Source organism: Osmerus eperlanus, chromosome 8 (genome assembly GCF_963692335.1).
Source record: "Osmerus eperlanus chromosome 8, fOsmEpe2.1, whole genome shotgun sequence".
Classification (NCBI taxonomy): domain Eukaryota; kingdom Metazoa; phylum Chordata; class Actinopteri; order Osmeriformes; family Osmeridae; genus Osmerus; species Osmerus eperlanus.
This window is the reverse complement of record NC_085025.1, coordinates 9,908,228-9,926,053: the sequence shown is the minus strand read 5'-3', so window position 1 is coordinate 9,926,053 and position 17,826 is coordinate 9,908,228. Positions and strand designations below refer to the sequence as shown.

The 17,826-nt window shown below is 54.0% G+C and overlaps 1 protein-coding gene across 1 annotated transcript in view; it reads right to left on the bottom strand.

The window, feature by feature from the left end:
* The window catches only part of LOC134024621 (rho guanine nucleotide exchange factor TIAM2), a 31,354-nt gene that overhangs the window by 6,779 nt on the left and 6,749 nt on the right, over positions 1–17,826 (bottom strand). Inside the window, 14 exon segments of the mRNA XM_062467186.1 lie at positions 232–426; positions 429–458; positions 648–737; positions 941–1,019; positions 1,213–1,317; positions 1,632–1,799; positions 2,729–2,788; positions 5,138–5,284; positions 5,508–5,693; positions 6,709–6,933; positions 7,772–7,944; positions 8,103–8,595; positions 9,709–10,965; positions 11,100–11,334. Coding sequence (XP_062323170.1) covers positions 232–426; positions 429–458; positions 648–737; positions 941–1,019; positions 1,213–1,317; positions 1,632–1,799; positions 2,729–2,788; positions 5,138–5,284; positions 5,508–5,693; positions 6,709–6,933; positions 7,772–7,944; positions 8,103–8,595; positions 9,709–10,959 — 3,202 coding nt within the window. The 5' untranslated portion in view covers positions 10,960–10,965; positions 11,100–11,334.

Sequence of the window (17,826 nt, the reverse complement as noted above, 5' to 3'; positions counted from 1 at the left end):
TGTTGTGTCCCCAGCCAGGCCTGAACACACCGCAACACTGGGTGGTGAGGCGTTTCCCTCTCACACACACATACACACATATACACACTGCCTCAGGTAACTGGGCTGAAGGACACTGCTCTCTGATGCTCTCTAGTGGCAGGGAGAACAATCTAGAATCAAACAGAAGAGTTTTTTTTAAAGTTTTTTTTAGGAAAAGCATGTGGCTCTGGTGATGTCATCGATGTTTACCTGCGGGCCAGGGAGCGGGGTGGCTGAGGGGGGGCGGGGGTGCAGGTGCACAGGGCTCGCCGACGTCACAGTCCGGCCAGGCGGAGCTGAGGTCCTGGGAGCTGGTCTCCTCACGTCTGAGGAGCAGCTGGAGGCTCAGGTGGCTGAAGAACACCTGCATCAGGCCCAGGTCCAGCGTGGACACGCTGGCCCCGTCAGAACCAGGATCTCATCCCCGGCCCGCAGCCCTGCAGAGGGATCGATCACACCGGTCAGCACTGAGACATGTACACGCAGAGTGAACTCAAACTATAGCATGCATTGCATATGGTAGATATATGTAGATATATCGATATCTACATATGTCTGTGATCTCGATTGGAAAATGTAGCTGTTGTCTTTCAGTGGCCTGTGTTGGGGACAGTACCAGGACCTACCTTCAGTGACGGCCAGCCCGGCTGGGCTCACCTCGCTCACGTACACGTGGCTCTTCCTCAGTCCGTCCACGTGGCCGGTGACAGCGAACCCTGCATGACGGAGGGAGAACAGGTCAGAGCACTGGGACTCCATGTTCATGCCTCTGTACTCTCTCTCTCTCTCTCTCTCTCTCTCTCTCTCTCTCTCTCTCTCTCTCTCTCTCTCTCTCTCTCTCTCTCTCCTCTTCTCTCTCTCTCTCTCTCTCTCTCTCTCTCTCTCGTCCCGTCAAATCCAATGTTAATGTCTAACTCACCAAAGTCCACAGCGCTGTGAGGGCGAGACAGCCGTATGGAGAACACGTTGAGAGGGAACACCTCCAGCTCCTCATACACCTGTCCAGAGCAACATCGTCATCATCATCATCATCGATCACATCTTATCGATGTGTAATGTCCTCAGAGGGAACACTTGCGATGCAGGAATAAGGAGTAGTGACAATGACAGGGCAGCCCACTCAGCAGTGCTGTGTGACAGATAGTGACTGGTGGGGTTTTGGGCACCGCCGTTTTGAATGTTGTGGCTCACCAGGTTTCTGAGCGGGTCACTGGGGGCTGGGGTGCTGATGTCCCAGTCCTGGCCTGGTCGCCTCCTCACACGCAGGCAGTGCAGGCTGGGGTCCAGCTGCCTCTCCTGGAAGCGGAGAGAGAAAGATCAAGTGAGACACAAGCTTGTTCCACTGAATGAATAAGGAGGCATTGGAATCCCCTTCAGCCAGCAGGATGTGGTGAACCAGCTCTTTTTACGGAGGGAAGGTATGAATGATGAAAGTATCAAGAGCAATTAAACCGGCTGAGCCACCCTACAGCTATCCTTCCCCCATCATCTCTTCCCCGTACCAGTCAGACACCAGAGGATTCCTGGGAATCTGCTGACACTGAGGTTTCAGATCCACCCGGTTTGTGTGGAACATGGTTTAGTGATGAGAAGGGAGAGTTTGCACTTACCTTACATGCCAAAGACAGCACGTCTGATACGAGCAGGTCTGGCGTTAGGGACAGCGTAACAGCTTGGTTGTCGGGCATGTTCACACAGACTGGAGGTTCTAAGGCGCAGTACCACGGAAGGCCTTCAGAGGGTGCTGCTGGCTGTGTTTTGGAAGGCATGTCCAACCTCTTAGAGCAGGAAAAGGAGACAAAGAGTAAGAGAAAAAAGGGGAAAAAAGAGAGAAAGTGTTTATTAATCTTCTGAGCGTGTGGACATACTTTGTAGCTCAATAAATAAATGAGCACATCTCTGAAATACTTTGTTAAAATCTTGTCTTAGCGGACCTCTGCCTGAGAACGCACTTAAACATGAAATATTTACTTCACCGACAAACCGACAACGTAAAAATCTATCATTAAAAGCAGTTTAGAACCCATAAGATACCTATGTTGACATGTCCCTCACAGCTGTTTTATGAGTCTGTTGAACCAAAGCCAAAAGCCACTGAATACACTCAGCAACAGGTCAGCATGTGTGTGTGTGTGTGTGTGTGTGTGTGTGTGCACGCTGGCAAGTGGAGAGGCATTCTCTGACAGCACAGAGGGATTAACACTGAGTGACAATGGTGTTCTAGTGGAATAAAGGAACTCCATCCAGAAGCACACCCCCCCCCCCTCCCCCCCAAAGGATCCTACAGCCCGCCTCACGCCTGCCTGTTTGCACTGAGGCAGAGTCAACAGAGCAGCAGGCTGTTGTGGCAGCTGTACTAGGGCCCGGGTCCGTGTGAATGGAGACACCCCCCACCACCCACCCCTGCCCCCCCCACCCCCACACACACACTCTTTCCCCATCCCGGGATTACGGAGTCTGAGGAATGGACGGGCCACAAATCACCCCAGCACCTGGAGCACATGGGGGCACATGGGGGCAGACTCAACAAGAGGATGGAGGGGGGGGGGGGGGGTGGAGGTGATGAGCGACGTCTGGCTTTGAACACGTACCACCGGATGTAAGAGGAGTTTGGGAGCGCAAACAAGAAGTGAAGCGTTGGATGATGAATCTGTATTCGTTTAGCAGACAACAAAAGGTGTGTTTAATCTAGCAAGGTCGACCGTACCTCCGAGCTGCACATGCTGGGGGCGGGGCCTCGCAGCCCGAAACTCTGGCCTTCGAAGATCTGCGACACAGGAAGAGGACGCACACATTCACAAGAGTGACTCGGGAGAAAAATGCACTCTATAAATAACAGAACAGGGGTCTATATTTACATGTAATTAAAAGCTATCTGTCTAAAACCAAAGACTTTGATACTAATTCTGATCCAGATAGAAACCAAAATGAACCCAGAGGAGTCATGGGAAGAAATGAGCGGTCTGGCCCAGCTGAAATTACAGGTCTAGGAGTCAGGCAGATGGAACAGCCGTAATCAGGCCTGCCAGAGGATGGAGACTGTCTCCTCTAGCCATACGCGCCAGTCTGACACCCCTCCGCCCCCCCCCCCCCACACACACACACACACCCGCGCACGCCCCCCCCCCCCGCCCTCCGGCACCGAAGACCGTGGACAGGACCTCCACGTAGGTCAGGTGGCATGCCTGCGCCAACCGTGATTCTGTATCACGGCATCCCAGAATGAAAGTGCCCTCATTAGTGCCCCCGCCTAAACACAAGTTCGTCTTTGATCCGGCATTTTTGCTCCGGTCCTTTGTGTCTGGGGGGAGGGGGGGGGGGGAGGTGGGGAGTGGGGGATTCATGTCACCTCACGATCACAGCTCTCTGGAAGCAATTACAATATACTCTGTGACTGACTACATAACTCCCTCCTCCGCCCCCCTCACATAAAAGTGGGCTGCTGGCAGAGAGCAGGGAGGGTAGAGTTACCCCCCACACACCCCCGCCCCCCTTGGTATAATGCTGCTGGACGTTTAGTGGACAGTGTGGTTTACCCCAACCATCTGTTTGTTCCCACTGGCACGCTGCTGCAGCTTGCTGCAATTAACCACATATGGCGTGTAGTAATGGCTCCTCTCTCTGTGTTCCACTGACTGGCCTGTCTGAGAGGGCTACTTTCTCTGACTCATGACTTTGACTGCTGGGGAGGTCTCTCTCTCTCTCCCCCTCTCTCCCCCTCTCTCTCCCTCTCTCTCCCTCTCTCTCCCTCTCTCCCCCTCTCTCTCCCTCTCTCTCTCTCTCTCTCTCTCTCTCTCCCTCTCTCTCCCCCTCTCTCCCTCTCTCCCCCTCTCTCTCTCTCTCTCTCTCTCTCTCTCTCTCTCCTTCTCTCTGCCAGTCAGGAGGGAGTCATATATGGACATGTCACACATTAGCACACCCCTTGGGCATCATCAACTGCTGTATCTCTGTCTGAACCATCATGCGGCCATGCCACGGGACTAGGCTGAGAGCGGGTGTATGTGTGTGTACATGAAGGACTAGGCTGAGAGCGGGTGTATGTGTGTGTACATGAAGGACTAGGCTGAGAGCGGGTGTATGTGTGTGTACATGGAGGACTAGGCTGAGAGCGGCTGTATGTGTGTGCACATGGAGGACTAGGCTGAGAGCGTCTGTATGTGTGTGTACATGAAGGACTAGGCTGAGAGCGGCTGTATGTGTGTGTACATGAAGGACTAGGCTGAGAGCGGGTGTATGTGTGTGTACATGAAGGACATTGAGGGAATGTCAACAGAAAGCACGTGTTTGGAAGGAGAACATGTCTGTATGTTATCACTCTGGAAGAACCAAATCATTGATGGGGGGGGGGGGGGGGAGCAGAGAGATAGGTCCTCCATCAGGGGTAACATTGATGACAGCTTGTCCCCCAGTCTAAATATAGACCACTCTGAAGGGTCTAACGGAGGCCAGTGGAGCCGGGCTTGTTTTGCAGCTGGCTTGTGTACACAGTAATGAACGATGGGGAGATATCAGCAGCTCGCCACATCCCCGACGGGGGAAACAACGTCCTCCCTCTCTGGACGCTTTTACCCGGGACCGCTTCCAAACCTCCTCAGAAGACGGCTGTACGACGTGCTTCCCCTCCCCTCCCTGGAAAGCTTGCGAGTCAGAGTACGAGAGACGAGCACGGGGCACGTGGGGGGGGGGGGGGGGTTAGGAGGGTGATTTATGGGTCACGGCCCACAAGGAACGCTTAAACCACATTCCAGGAACCTACCGCCCCAACGGGTTTATCAAACAGCCCCTCTGTTCCAAACAGAAGGGCCCACGGAAAGGGGAAAAAAAAAACGTGCCGTCCAGTCAGGAGCCAAGGGGTCCCTTGTAAACCGTTGTTTATACAGGTGATAAAAAGGAGAGAGGCAAATGGCAAATGGGGCGCCCGGCACAGCCAAAAGGGTGTAGCCCCCCACAAATCCTTCCCAGCTGATAGGTTAAACCAGTCTAATACAATCTTCGCCAGGCTAATCCACCGAGGCTAGCTAGCTTCGCACTCAGCTTCACGTCACTGCTCCACCGTGTTGTTCACATAACAGGGGGACGGGGAGGGCGGGCCAGGGGCGGTCAAATGGAACAGTACCTGGGACGCAGACTGCCTCTTCTCCCGGCTGTGTTTGGTCAGGCTGTCCAGGCCCTTCAGGGAGGAGAAGAGCCCCCTCTTGTTGCGCATCCCCCGGGAGAGAGACCGACAACGCCTCCGCAGGGTCGCGTCGTCACGCGTGCAGATCTGAGCGCAGAAGAGAACGGGTCGTTACTGGAGTCTTGTACTTCACGACCCAATCCGAAGATTATGTTCATAAGAAGCCGAGAGCCCGGTGGATTTCCGCGACTGAAGTTCAATCGTACTGAAAGCAGTTGGACTTTCATCAAACTCCGTTGGGTTTTCGGAGAAACCTCATAGAAAGGCAGTGTGTTGGGGGGGGGGGGGGGAGTGTGTTGCAGGTTCTCACCAGGGCGTGGAAGGAGGACACTGAGAAGATGCCCAGCCGGCCCAGGGTCATCTTGGAGGGCCGGCCGGCCACGGCCAGGAGACTCTTGGGGTTAGGCAGCTCACTGCCCTGCAGGCTGGCCAGGTAACAGCGTACACGGAACAGGTCCATGTTGAACTTCTCCAGGTTCTGCTCCCACTGCAGGATCTGGGGGGTGACAGACACACGCACACACAACGCAGACACACACAAACACACGTACACGCATTCACACATACAAGGTCAAGACACAGGAGGATGGGGCCCTCAGCAAAGGGTCTCAATACAAGGGTCTCACACCGCCACATCTAATCTGTCACTGCACCCCGTGTGGAGGAACGAAAGGAATCTCTCTGCATGGACTCTCTCTCGTCTACTTCACTCAGGAGAGCTCTGTAATTGACTGAACGGGGGTGAGATAAGAGTTTAATCTAGAGATGAGACCCTAAGAGCTACACTTCAAATGGCAGAGCGCTGGTATCACTTTCAGAGAGAGAACATCAAAGAGAGCGAGGGGCCTGGAGATGATCCAAGCAGGGGTTTGATCCCCTACCCCCCCCCCCCCCCCAACACACCTCCTCCCCGCAAACTGGCCTTGACCTGCACCCCCCCCCCCCTGCCCCCCGCAACCCTGTATCATTAAGAACAAAGGATCTTTAAGTAGCCTTAATTCGGTTCCAGTAAACCCTCTCTTGTTTTCTCGTAGGCAGGGGGTAGTCTAATGGTAAGCACAGGGCCACAGGCTGACTCACTGTCAACACATCAGCATTTGGTGTTTTACGTTTTTTTTAAAAGGCCACGTCTGGTTTTCCTGTCAGAGTGAAGCTCTATGCGGAGCGAAGAACATCTGGAACACTAATTAAAACTGCACATGCGACGGCAACATAGTATTTTCTACAGTGTTTCCCCAAGACAGACTCTAAGACGTTCCATAAGGACGCCTTAGAGTAATGATGCAGAGGTCAGAGGCCTAGAACCAGGAGGATGCCATACAGGTGGATATCTCATCTTCACCGGCTGCAAAACACCCTGGTTCCTATTTCAACCCCAGAAACGAATGACCAAATTGACCAATTTACCTCACCGCTTTATCTGAACGGCTGAGATTCGCCCCAGCCTTTTGATCTCTCCACACAGGGATATCCGCCCCAGGACCCCCCCCCCCCCCCCCCCCCCCACTCACCTGGCTCTCAATGGCCTTCCTGTTCCTCTGGTCGCTGATGACCGACAGCTGCAGCTCGGCCATTTTCTTCATCTTCCCGTCCATGTCGATCTTCTGGAGCAGGGCGCGGGTCTGGCTGCGCAGCAGACGCACCGTGTCCTCCTTGCCCTGCCGCTTGGCTAGGAGGGAGGCGCTGGCAGAGTGGATGGCCGTCACCCAGTTCTCCAGGTCGGTTTGACTGGCGGCCTGAGGGGAGGGGATGGAGGGAAGCAAGCCAGGTGAGTCAGGGCCCAGGAGCGAGGGGACAAACACGGCTCTCATTACCGGGCCTTTCTCCCGGGCAGACGAGGATCCTTAAGTGCCAGACAAAAGCCCCACTGCACATTCATCACCTCCCTCCTTCCATCTCTCCGCCCCACCCCCCTCTCCCCCCACTTCTCTCGCTGAGCCGGGCCAAGACACTCTCCCCCCCCCCCCCTTCCCATTGCCATGGTGATGCATGGTAGACAGACCGACGGTGTGATTTGTGTGTCTGGTAAACACTCCGTAACCGAATCAAATGGAAGACCAAAAAAAGTGTTTTCACGCTCGTAAAACTGGTGCGAAGGACATTAAGGAGACAAGACTTTCCCTTGTGTGGAGTCTGGAAAAAAGGCGGTCAACAGCTCTATGCCAACAGGAGAGAACTTTCTTCTTCCAACCCCATCACTTAAACTCCATGATGGAGGACAATAGAACTGAGAGGTTGGCAGTATGGGCAGGATATGAGTTACACCAGCACAGTCATTACTGTCCCCAACAGCCACACATAAAAATCCTAAAATGAACCAGAGGCCAGTCCAGGCTTGTGGTTCACCCATGGACATAGCATGGGGCCCGGACTGGAAGAGCTATCACGTGCCAACATCACGCTTCTCTAACCCTTTCTTACAGTTATACGCAGAACACTCCCTACACATTCACTCACACTGCAGATTTCAACATTTCAAAGACAGACGCGAAGACAAGGCTCTGCAGATTGGAACCGTGACACCGCTCAAACGGAGGAGAAGGAGAGTCAGGAGGAGAGCGGGAGGGAACTCACCTGGAACAGGTAGACGTCTCCGTAGGCGTTGCTAAGGCAGAAGACGTTCTCCTTCTTGGGGTGCTCGGGGATGGCCTGGACGACGCTGTCCTCGGCCAGCAGGGCATAGCGCGGGGACAGCTCCTGCTCGGGACCACTCTTCCCATAGGTCTCATAGAACAGGAGGGTGCAGCCTGGACCAGAGGTGGACAGCAGTTTAGACACAGTCGTTTCTTTCTTTCATTCCTTCTGTCCATTCATTCATCCATCCGGTCCATCCACCCATCCAACACCTGTTCATGTTCTACAGGAGGCTTATCTCCAGTGTGTGTGCAGGGAGAGCAAAAGGTACCTTTGAGTGTGACCCAGTACTGCCTCCACTTGCGTCTGGCCACCATCTCCAGCTTGCGGTCCTTGTGCATGGTGAGGAGGGGCTTGAAGGAGAGCCAGCCCGCCCTGCGCACCACGCCCTGCTCCTTCTCAAACAGCAGGTCCAGCTGCTCCAGAGAACCCAGGGAGCCTCCACTGCTGCTCCCGGCCTCCCCGCCTCCCTCCTCCCCGTCTCCCTCCTCCTCGGAGGGCTCGGGGCGCTCCGGCCCACTGCCGCCGCCGCCGCCGCCCGTCTCCAGTTCCTGCATGAAGTTCTCATAGATGTTCTGCCTCAGGGCGTCGTTGGGGTTCTGCTGGCCCGGAGGAAAGCGGATGGATCCAGAGCAGGTGGAGAAGGCCTGGTTCTGGGTGTGTAGGGGGTTCCATGAGGGACAGGTCACCTGGGAGCTTGGCTCAGCCGAGCCAGGGTCCGAGGGGCCACAGAAGACCGCACTGATATCCCCACCACACGGCTCCTGAAGGAATATGAAATATGAGTCCATTGTGTGAAAAATTATCTAAATTCAAAAAATGTAATAGCTCTATTATTAACCGGAGGTCAAAAGCAACGCCCAAGATCACAGTTATACGACATTCATCGGCTACAATGCGAAACTGTGACGCTTTGTTGAATAACATAACATGATCCTAGTCTGCAAGTACATTCATCAAACTCGGCAATACCCCAGATATCAATAGCTCGAACAACTTGTTTTGAAAATAAAAGACGTTGATATCATCTGGACCAAAACAGAGGTTGTGTCTTAATATCTTACACATATTTTCAATGGCGTGAGGAGGAGGACCATGTATCACTCCATGTCCCTGTTAAAGTTCCTTAATCGCTATCAATAAGCATTTCCTTTCAAAAGAATAAGGTATGAGGGCTCGTCTTACATGGCCTGCAGGCTTGATTTACAGCCAGCACATTCTAGAGCCAAGGCACTGGAAGACTGGAAGATGATGAGTCTTGTTATTTCATTACTCCTTCTCTTGGCCTCCGTCACAATAAATGAAGCCCCCTAATGCATCCAGGCCACACTGTGGTGAAGAATGTGTTGTCAGACGGTATTCGGATCTGAAGCTATTCTTTCCTTTTGGAAAAGACTGAAAACACTATCCCATGAACAAGGTTTACCCCTTTTTCTTGTAAATGACGTCCTTTTAAGTTCCAGAGATATTTGACATTTTGTTTAAAGCAATGATCTTTACCGCTATCTCAGATGATCCTAGTTGACTGATGTGACTCATGTGATCAACTAGGTATTGTTGTGACTTTTACAGGACAGTCGTGTCTGAACAATGAAATGTTGTGTTCCGCAAGACTAGACATCTAGAAGAGCCTGCAGCCACCACAGTGACCAAAACAACTCCAACAATGAGATTACCATCAGACAAACTCAGGCAGGGGTCTCTAAGGAGGTAGAAGAAGGGGCCAGTAATCTGATCAAATCTGTACATGCCCAGTCCTTACCCTTCAGTCTCTCTCTACCGAGGTCTCTCCGTCACCCCCTATCCTCTCCTCTCTCCTTTCCCTCCTCTCCTCTCTCCTCTCCTCTCTCCTCCTCTCTCCTCTCCTCCCCTCTCACCTGTAGTCTTCTCTTCTTCCTGCTCAGACTTCCTGTCCAGTCACTCAGCCGTCTGATTCGACTCTTGAGGGAGTCCTTCCTGCTGTTGCCGCCGGCGGCGGTGGCGGCGACGGGCCCGGCCTTGCGGCAAGGCAACGTGTGTGAGGAGTAGCGCTGCTCGTCCGGGCCCTCCTCCTGGATGACGGCGTCCAGCACCGAGGCCAGCGAGGCCCGGTGCTGGGGGACGTCCTGGAAGCGGGCTGTGGGGAAGGGGGCAGCCATGCTGGGCGTGCCGTACAGGTCAGCCAGGGACACGGGAGGCGAGCCCAGGCTGAAGTCCCTCTGGTCTGGGTGGAGGATCACCGAGTCCCCTATGCCACTGTCCTCAGTGCGGCCGGAGGAGCAGGTGTTGTAGCCGTTGCTGTTGTAGCCGGTGTTTGCGTACTGGCTGGTGCCATCCTCGGTCTGGAACAGCAGGCTGGTGTTGAAGCCCGGGGAGATGTCATCAGTGCGTGCCGAGGAGAAGGTGTTGTAACCGCTGCTGCTGGTGTAGCCGCAGCCCGTCTCCTCCGTCCGGATGGAGGAGTAGGTGGCGTAGCCGCCGCCGGGGTCCGCGGGCGGAGCGCAGGCGAACACGTTGTCCGCGAGTTCGGCCGCGTTTCCCCACGGCGAGTCGTACCACGAGCCCTCGGAGCTGAGCGAGCTGCCCTTGCTGGTCCGGAGGGAGGGCTCCTGCGTGGCCGAGGGGTGGCCCGACAGGGGCTGGCTCTCCGCGGGGACCCTCCTGGCGTTGGTGAACTCCACGCGCATGCTGCCGTCCTTGCTGAGCAGCACCTTGGGGCTGCCGCGGCTCTCCGGGGGCTCGCGCAGGGACGCCCCGCGCCCCGCCGGGCTCCGGCGCCCGCCGGCGCTCGCCCCGACGCTCTCGCCGCTGCTCTCCAGGTAACCGTAGCGATGGCCGTCGGCTCGCGACGCGTCGCCCTGGCCGTACGTCAGCGGGGAACTGGGTCGCGGCTTACCGCAGGGGACCCCCTTCCCCACTCCCTTGGCGAGGTGCTCGTAGTGGCGAGGGCCGTAAGGCTGGCCGTTCTTGTGCTGGGGCAGGTAGCCCCTCCCCGCCCCTCTAGACTTGTACCCCGAGCCCGCCTCACTCCCCCTCCACCAGCAGTGGGGGGACTGCACCTCCTCTTTCCTGGAGTGGAACTTTAGAGTGCAGGATTTCGGTTTCCCCGGAGCCATAAAGCTGCTGTACTGGCTGTCAGTGTTTCCCATTCTGATCTGTTATAAATAGAACCCCAGTGAGACATGATGTCGATGAAAGCAAAGATGGAAACAGTGAAGAGGATAAAAAGTGCACATCTGGTACGCAGGATATTGCGAGGGAAGCGACGTATAAACAAATCTTGTCTTACCCGTTGTAGGTCCGTGGGACAAACTCAGGCACTTTTCGGCATAATCCCCTTGTGTTCCCCCTTGTCCCGCGCGCCAGCTTTGTGCTGTTGTGTGAGCTTTTCCAAACTGAGCGCCTCGCTCACTCACACACACTCACGCATCTGCCCTCTCTCTCTCTCGCTCGCTCACTCTCTCTCTCGCTCTCTCTCTCTCTCTCTCTCTCTCTCTCTCTCTCTCTCTCTCTCGCAGGCTCATCTGTAGGGGAAACAGAGGAGGGAGGGGCTTGGGTTAGCTCCACACAGACTGGCCTTGTGTGAAGCCCACTGTGGTCAGGACCCTCTTTCCAACCCCCCACCCAAAAACTAAACACCCCCACCACACGCCTCCCCACTACTTCCACCCCCCCCACCCCCCCCCCCACCCCACCCTTCCTTCTCTCCACTCTCCATCCCCCCTCTTCCAGACCCTCTTCCATGACGTACCGCTGCCCAAGGACCTTTTTCAAAAGCAGACTTCATTCTGTCTCTTATTTATTTTTGGTTCTCTGGAATTCCAAGCAATTTTCTCTCCACTTATTTCTTTTTTCTTCTTCTTCACTTTAACAACGTTAAAGGTTGAAGTCATCGGACAGTACTATTTTAGGTGGCGCCACTCCCAACGCCCCCAATTTTATAAAATAGGTTTCAGGAACGCTACAACACACACAAAGTGAAAATGATAGACTGACAGATCCAATCGGTCACTGGGACAACAAAGTCTTAAGGGACCACCACTACAGCTGTCAACAGATTTAAATATGTTCTCAAAAACATGACACAAATGAATAATGACAACCGCAATATTTCCTGACAAAGATAAAGACTCTGGGACTTTTACGTCTCGCAAAGGACTCATTTCCTTAGAGAGAGTGGAGGGGTCAGGGGTCAGAGTGGACGGTGGTTCACAGAGTTCCTGCGGTAACTAACGCCGCGCTACGCCTATCCTGTCCCTGCGCCCCTCCACCAAGAGAGGAGAGGAGAAAGGAGGGCAGAGTCCAGTAAAATACATCCCACCCCTTTCCCCAAACACAACCTTTGACCTCCTCATTTAAACAGAGCAGGAAGCACGGGGAGAATCCTTCAGAGCTTTAACGTCCAATTAGACGGCAGAGAAATGACTTTCCTGGGGAGGAGGAGGCAGCAGGTGGGGGGGGGGGGGGGAGGTATTCTCCAGGACAGAATAGTCATTATCACAGCTGTCAAAGCGCCATCACCAGGGCGGGCTGCACTCGGGTGGCCCGAGCCAGCGACCGCTTTCTCTGAGAGCCGGCCGATGTCCGTGACGCTCGACACCGAGGGGCCTGTGCTGTGGGGGGGGGCGGAGCCGGCGCTTTGTGCCGCGGGGTCGGCTCGCGCGGGTGTGAATGGTGGAGGAGGCTGCACTGTTGTGTGACGGCGCTATAGGCCATCTGCCGCCTCCGAGGCTGGAGGCTGTCACCCCCCGACCCCGGCTTTCTTCAGGCACAATGAGTCTCCCCTGTACGCAGTCCAGCCCCGACATATTGCGGCGGAATGCATCCCAGCTGCAATGAGGACTTGCTCTCGCTCACACAAAATACTATCATTCAGAGACCATTCATCTCTGTGTGTGTGTGTGCCCGCGAGCATGTTTGCATTCGTCCATCGGAATGCCACCTGCCCTTGACACGGGCGTCGCGTCCATTCAAATGCGTCTCGAGATCAAAGTGGATCAGAGCAAACACTCCTAACTCGACCCATGGTGAAGGGTTCCCTGTTTTCTCCTGTCACACTGAGAGAGAGAGCCTGCTCAGGCTGCCAGAGGAGGCCTCCCCCTCTCCCTGCCTCTCCGTCTCCTCCCGCCTGTTGCTCCGTGTTGGAGGGGACTATAAACAACCCTGCTGCACATGACCTTAGCTGGATAAGGAGTCGACAGGGCATGGCTGATCCTGACAACACTCCAAACAGCCAAGCCTCCAAAACACCAAACCAAGAGCAGGCTGGGCTCCAGCCCTCATCCACTCCACACCTGTCACATGACATGTCACCGCGACGCTGGCACGAAGCCAGGAACACACACAGGAACATCAAGTTTTGCGATCTAATTAGTACAATGCTTTCATGACCGCTACAGTCGCAGTATCTGACTCATGGATGACAACCGTTACTGTCCGTGCGACTGCGTTTGGAGGAGAGGATCCTTGACTGAATGAGGCTTCCTCTCTTACGACTTCCTCCATTTTTGGAAGTTTTTTTCCCTGGGAGCATTTTACACCCCAGTAATGAACTGGTCTTTCTAAGAGTTCATGTTGGGGCTCTGGTGTCGACATCTGTAGAGCCTTATTGTGATTGCATGTGAAAAGGGCTCGAAGCAATGTTGATTAAAGATGACGTGATATTTAGTTCTATCAAACACAATAAAGCACACACACTAATTATAAAAAATATACATTTCCCATGCAGCTATATCTAGACACACAAGGCTATGGTGGGTGTGTTTCCAGCCCCCTACAGTGTCAGGATCTGTAGTGATGACCCCCCCCCCCCCCCCCCCTCCACTGCTGCGTTCCTCCTGGGGCCGGAAACAGGAAGGACAGAAACACCATAAACAAAAGGAAACAGAAACACCTCCCAGCTCTCTGGGGACGTCAGAACTGCCAACAGCCTCATGTGTGGACGTCAGCAACATCAACACACACCAACCTCAACACACACACACCAACCTCAAAACACAGACAAACCTCAACACACACCAACCTCAACACACACCAACCTCAACACACACCAACCTCAACACACACCAACCTCAACACACACCAACCTCAACACACAGACAAACCTCAACACACACCAACCTCAACACACACCAACCTCAACACACACCAACCTCAACACACACCAACCTCAACACACAGACAAACCTCAACACACAGACAAACCTCAACACACAGACAAACCTCAACACACACCAACCACGCCACACCGTTACTCGCTACGGTCACGGCACATTCTGTTTAGAAGCAACAACTACAAACGGGACACAATGTCTACATTCGGTCTAATTCGGGACCTGACAATACATGGCTTTGGCCTGAGGGTGCTGTTCTGCTGCAGCCAGGGGTGTGAGATGCTGTTAGTGGTGTGAGGGGGTGGGGGTGAGGGGGTTATGGGGGAGTGGGGGTGTCTGGGGTGCTGGGGTGATTATGTTATGGAGGCCGAGGCTGTGGGTATGGTTTAGGGTGTGGTTAGTGGTGTGAGGGGGTTGAGGTGGGTGTGAGTAGGGGGTGAGAGCGTTAGGGGGGGGGGGGGGGGTGAAGGTGCAGGGGTGATTATGGAGGCCGAGGCTGTGGGTATGGCAGCTGGCCACCTGGGAGTCAACCATGACTGGGTCTCTTGTTTGACCTGGAATACCTCAACTGCTACACCGCAACTTAGGACACAGGCTAGCCACACACGAACACACACACACATGCATGGATGGACACATGGACAAGCGCCCACACCCGAGGGTGGAGGTAGAGAGAAACACAGAGGAGAGGACGAGGGATTCTTTTTGGCCACAGGTGTTCGGCATCCATGACTAAATAAAACGTTGGTTAACATGTCAAGGTCTGATGAGTCCGATGATCAAATAACACCAGGCTATCCAGGAAAGGATTTTCCCACTGGGCATTGCCAGTGCACGTATTCATTTAAAACAATTGTATGACATGAACACATGCTGCTTAGTATATTAATAGCACTATTCAAATGCAACTATGACCTGTATACAAGGCCAGTAATAACATGAATAAAAACACAAAACCCCTAACAACAGTCTCCACAAACAAACAGTTTGGTCGCTGCTAAGAATTCCACGGATTGTAATTGGCGGACTAGGCAGACACAACTCTCACCGACATCATATCACATTACAGTCACAGGAAACCAGCCATTTGAAGCAGACAACAATTCTCTCAACCCACCCCCAACACACACACACACTCACAACCTCACCCCCTCCCTCTGGTAGCCAGCCAAGAGGAGCTCACCTCCTCCCTGGTCTGATGGCAGGCTTGGGTCTGGGAGTGTAGAGGCGGGTGGGTTGAGTGGTTGGTTGTATAGGGGGTGGCCAGGGGAGTGGTGAGAGCTCCGCTTCCCATGGGAAAGCACAAAGGGCCTCGATAAGGACCAGTGCAGGCGCCGGGCTGCTCCGTCAGAGGAAGTCTACTCAAGCTGGGGCTGGAGGCTAGGCCGGGGCCAGGGCCAGGGCCAGGGCCGGGGCTGGACCCGGGGCTGGGGCTGAGGCAGGGGGAGAGGGTCTTGTTTCCTCCCCAGCACTGTGAGAGGGGCCCTTGTGTTCTCTCTGTGGGCAGACAGGCGGGGGCCCCTGCTGGACCCAGGCGGGGCCAAATGTTAGGTTTGGTGTGGTCCTGCAGCTGTTTCCTCCTCTGGACCATCAAACAGACTGAAGAACACTGGCTCATATGTGCTGTGCCCTCCAAGGCAGGGCACCTGGAACTCTCCATATAAGGCAGTTCTGGTCTCATGGGGTTTGACCCATCTTGATTGGTCTAGAAGTATGAATTCAGACTTTTACAGGTAAAGGCAGATTGGGATTTTCTACATTCTCTCAAGCATGTGTTTTTTAATATTGACAAACACAGCACTTTACTTGCAAATGCTAAATTAGCTTGTCCCCATTACCCAAATCCATTTGACCTATTTTCCTGATCTAATTGACCTCCCTTTAGCCACATCCAGCCACGTCCACCTTTTGACTGTGTCTGTCAACTTCCCAACACCAACAAAAGGGCTTTAATCAAATGATCTGTCAATTAGAGTTCAGGAAATCAATCCAGCAGTGCAGCTGTCCAGGCGGTTAGTAAACACGATGGTGTTCAGGGGGTGAGGGTCGCGTCAAACTCTATCGCGACCCTTTGTGGTATATAAAGCCCAGCTTTGCGACCAGGAGATTTACCCTGATACACAGAGCTGGAGAACCCTGGAATCCATCCCCTGGATGGACAGCCAGGCAACATCCACGTTCCTCCCATACCATACATGGTGGGGAGTGAAGGACGAGCCCCGCTAGAGGGGGGGAGGGCTTCTCCTCCACAGAGCACACACTCCTCTTTTCTTTGCGCTTCTTTGTCCCGAAGGGGGGGAGGAGGATGGGGGCCGGTGGGGGGGAGGTATGGGGGCCGGGGTGGGGGAGGGATGGGGGTCGGGGGGTGGGGGTGCGAGGCTACAAAGCGGGGACGGGTGCCCGGCGCAGGCCCTTCTATTCAGCCCCCAGATGCCGCCGCCGAGCCCCCTTTGGCCCTCGCTCCATCCATCAATGGGCCGCATTCAATATCTAAAGAAGCTGGAGGAACTCCGACGAGAGCCGGCGACGGAAAGGCCGACCGTCACATGCTGGGTACAATGCCAAGCTAAATGAGGAAACACTGTGCCACACTGTTGGTGGTGGATGAATGGCGACGGTCGCACATGCTCTTTGTCTGAGAGAAGCCATATGTTGGCAACCCTCCTCTGGTCGAGCCAGATCTTCAAAAGGAAGCCATGTAATGTAAACAAATGGGCTTTAATGGAGCAAGGGGAGAAGATGGAGAGCTGTGGATGGTCCAGACTGAATGAGCTCATAGACTGTATCTGGTGTCGGTAATAGCCTCAGCTTCTTGGCTCCGAGTCCCTACTTGGCTGCGGTCCGGTGGTAGGAGCCGTGCTGTGTTTGCTTGAGAGGCTCCGCACACCTGGGCTGGAGCTGTGGACGGCCACCCTCGCTAATGAGCAGGATGTAGCGGTTAGGGCTAAGCCCATGTCAACACAGGGATACCACAGACCAACCCGATGCCCCTCTAAACACAAACACACACACCAGCTCACATACACACTAACCTCCACACACACCAGCTTAAACCCAAATGTACACCGACACACTCGCACCAGCTTAAACCCACATGTACACAAACATACACAAACACACACTCAAACAAGCACCTCCTTTGGCTAAGCTGGGTTATGGCGATGCATTGTCTTTGGTCAGTGGACTCCTTTTAAGATCTACTTAGCATTATCGATCTGTTGTGCGCGCCACAGAAACCTCATTTGAGTGCACAACTGAGTGCACAAAGTACACTTAAACAATAACGGTAGAATGGGGCCATTTAGAAAACTAAGTACAACAATCCCCGGATTTTAATGGCTTAAAGTTGAATACCGCGCCTATTTCTCCTTAAGGTCACTGGTAAATGACTGTTCAGCCCGGGAGGAATGTGAAAGCTTTTACAGCAGACTTGGCAAAGTACAGCAACTGAAAACCTCTGGACCACATCCACCAATTGTGTTCCCCTGTTTTATTTTCATGAAGGGTATTGTAGCCTGACTGAGCACTGTTGGCAGGCCTATACTGCCGGCCCACAGCCATGGAAATGATCTTGATCAGGGAGAGCAGCTCGGATCTCCTCGTCTGACGGGCTGTGCAAAAACACCTCTGGCAGAGACTCTGAAGACAAAAGGCCTGCTGGCGGTCAGAGTCCACGCGGGCTGTGCACACACGGCTTAGGAATTATGCTGACCCGTCCGTTTAATGAGAAGGCGAGGTTGATCTGAGTGATCTGACGTGAAGCTTTTTTTTCACTTTTTTTTTTGGTCCTTTTTCTCACGTGCACAAGAGTGAGCGCTCACACACACACACACACACATAGTAAAGCAAATACAACACACAGGATGTAGTCACTTCCTCAGTCGGGTAGGGTTCGGCAGGCGT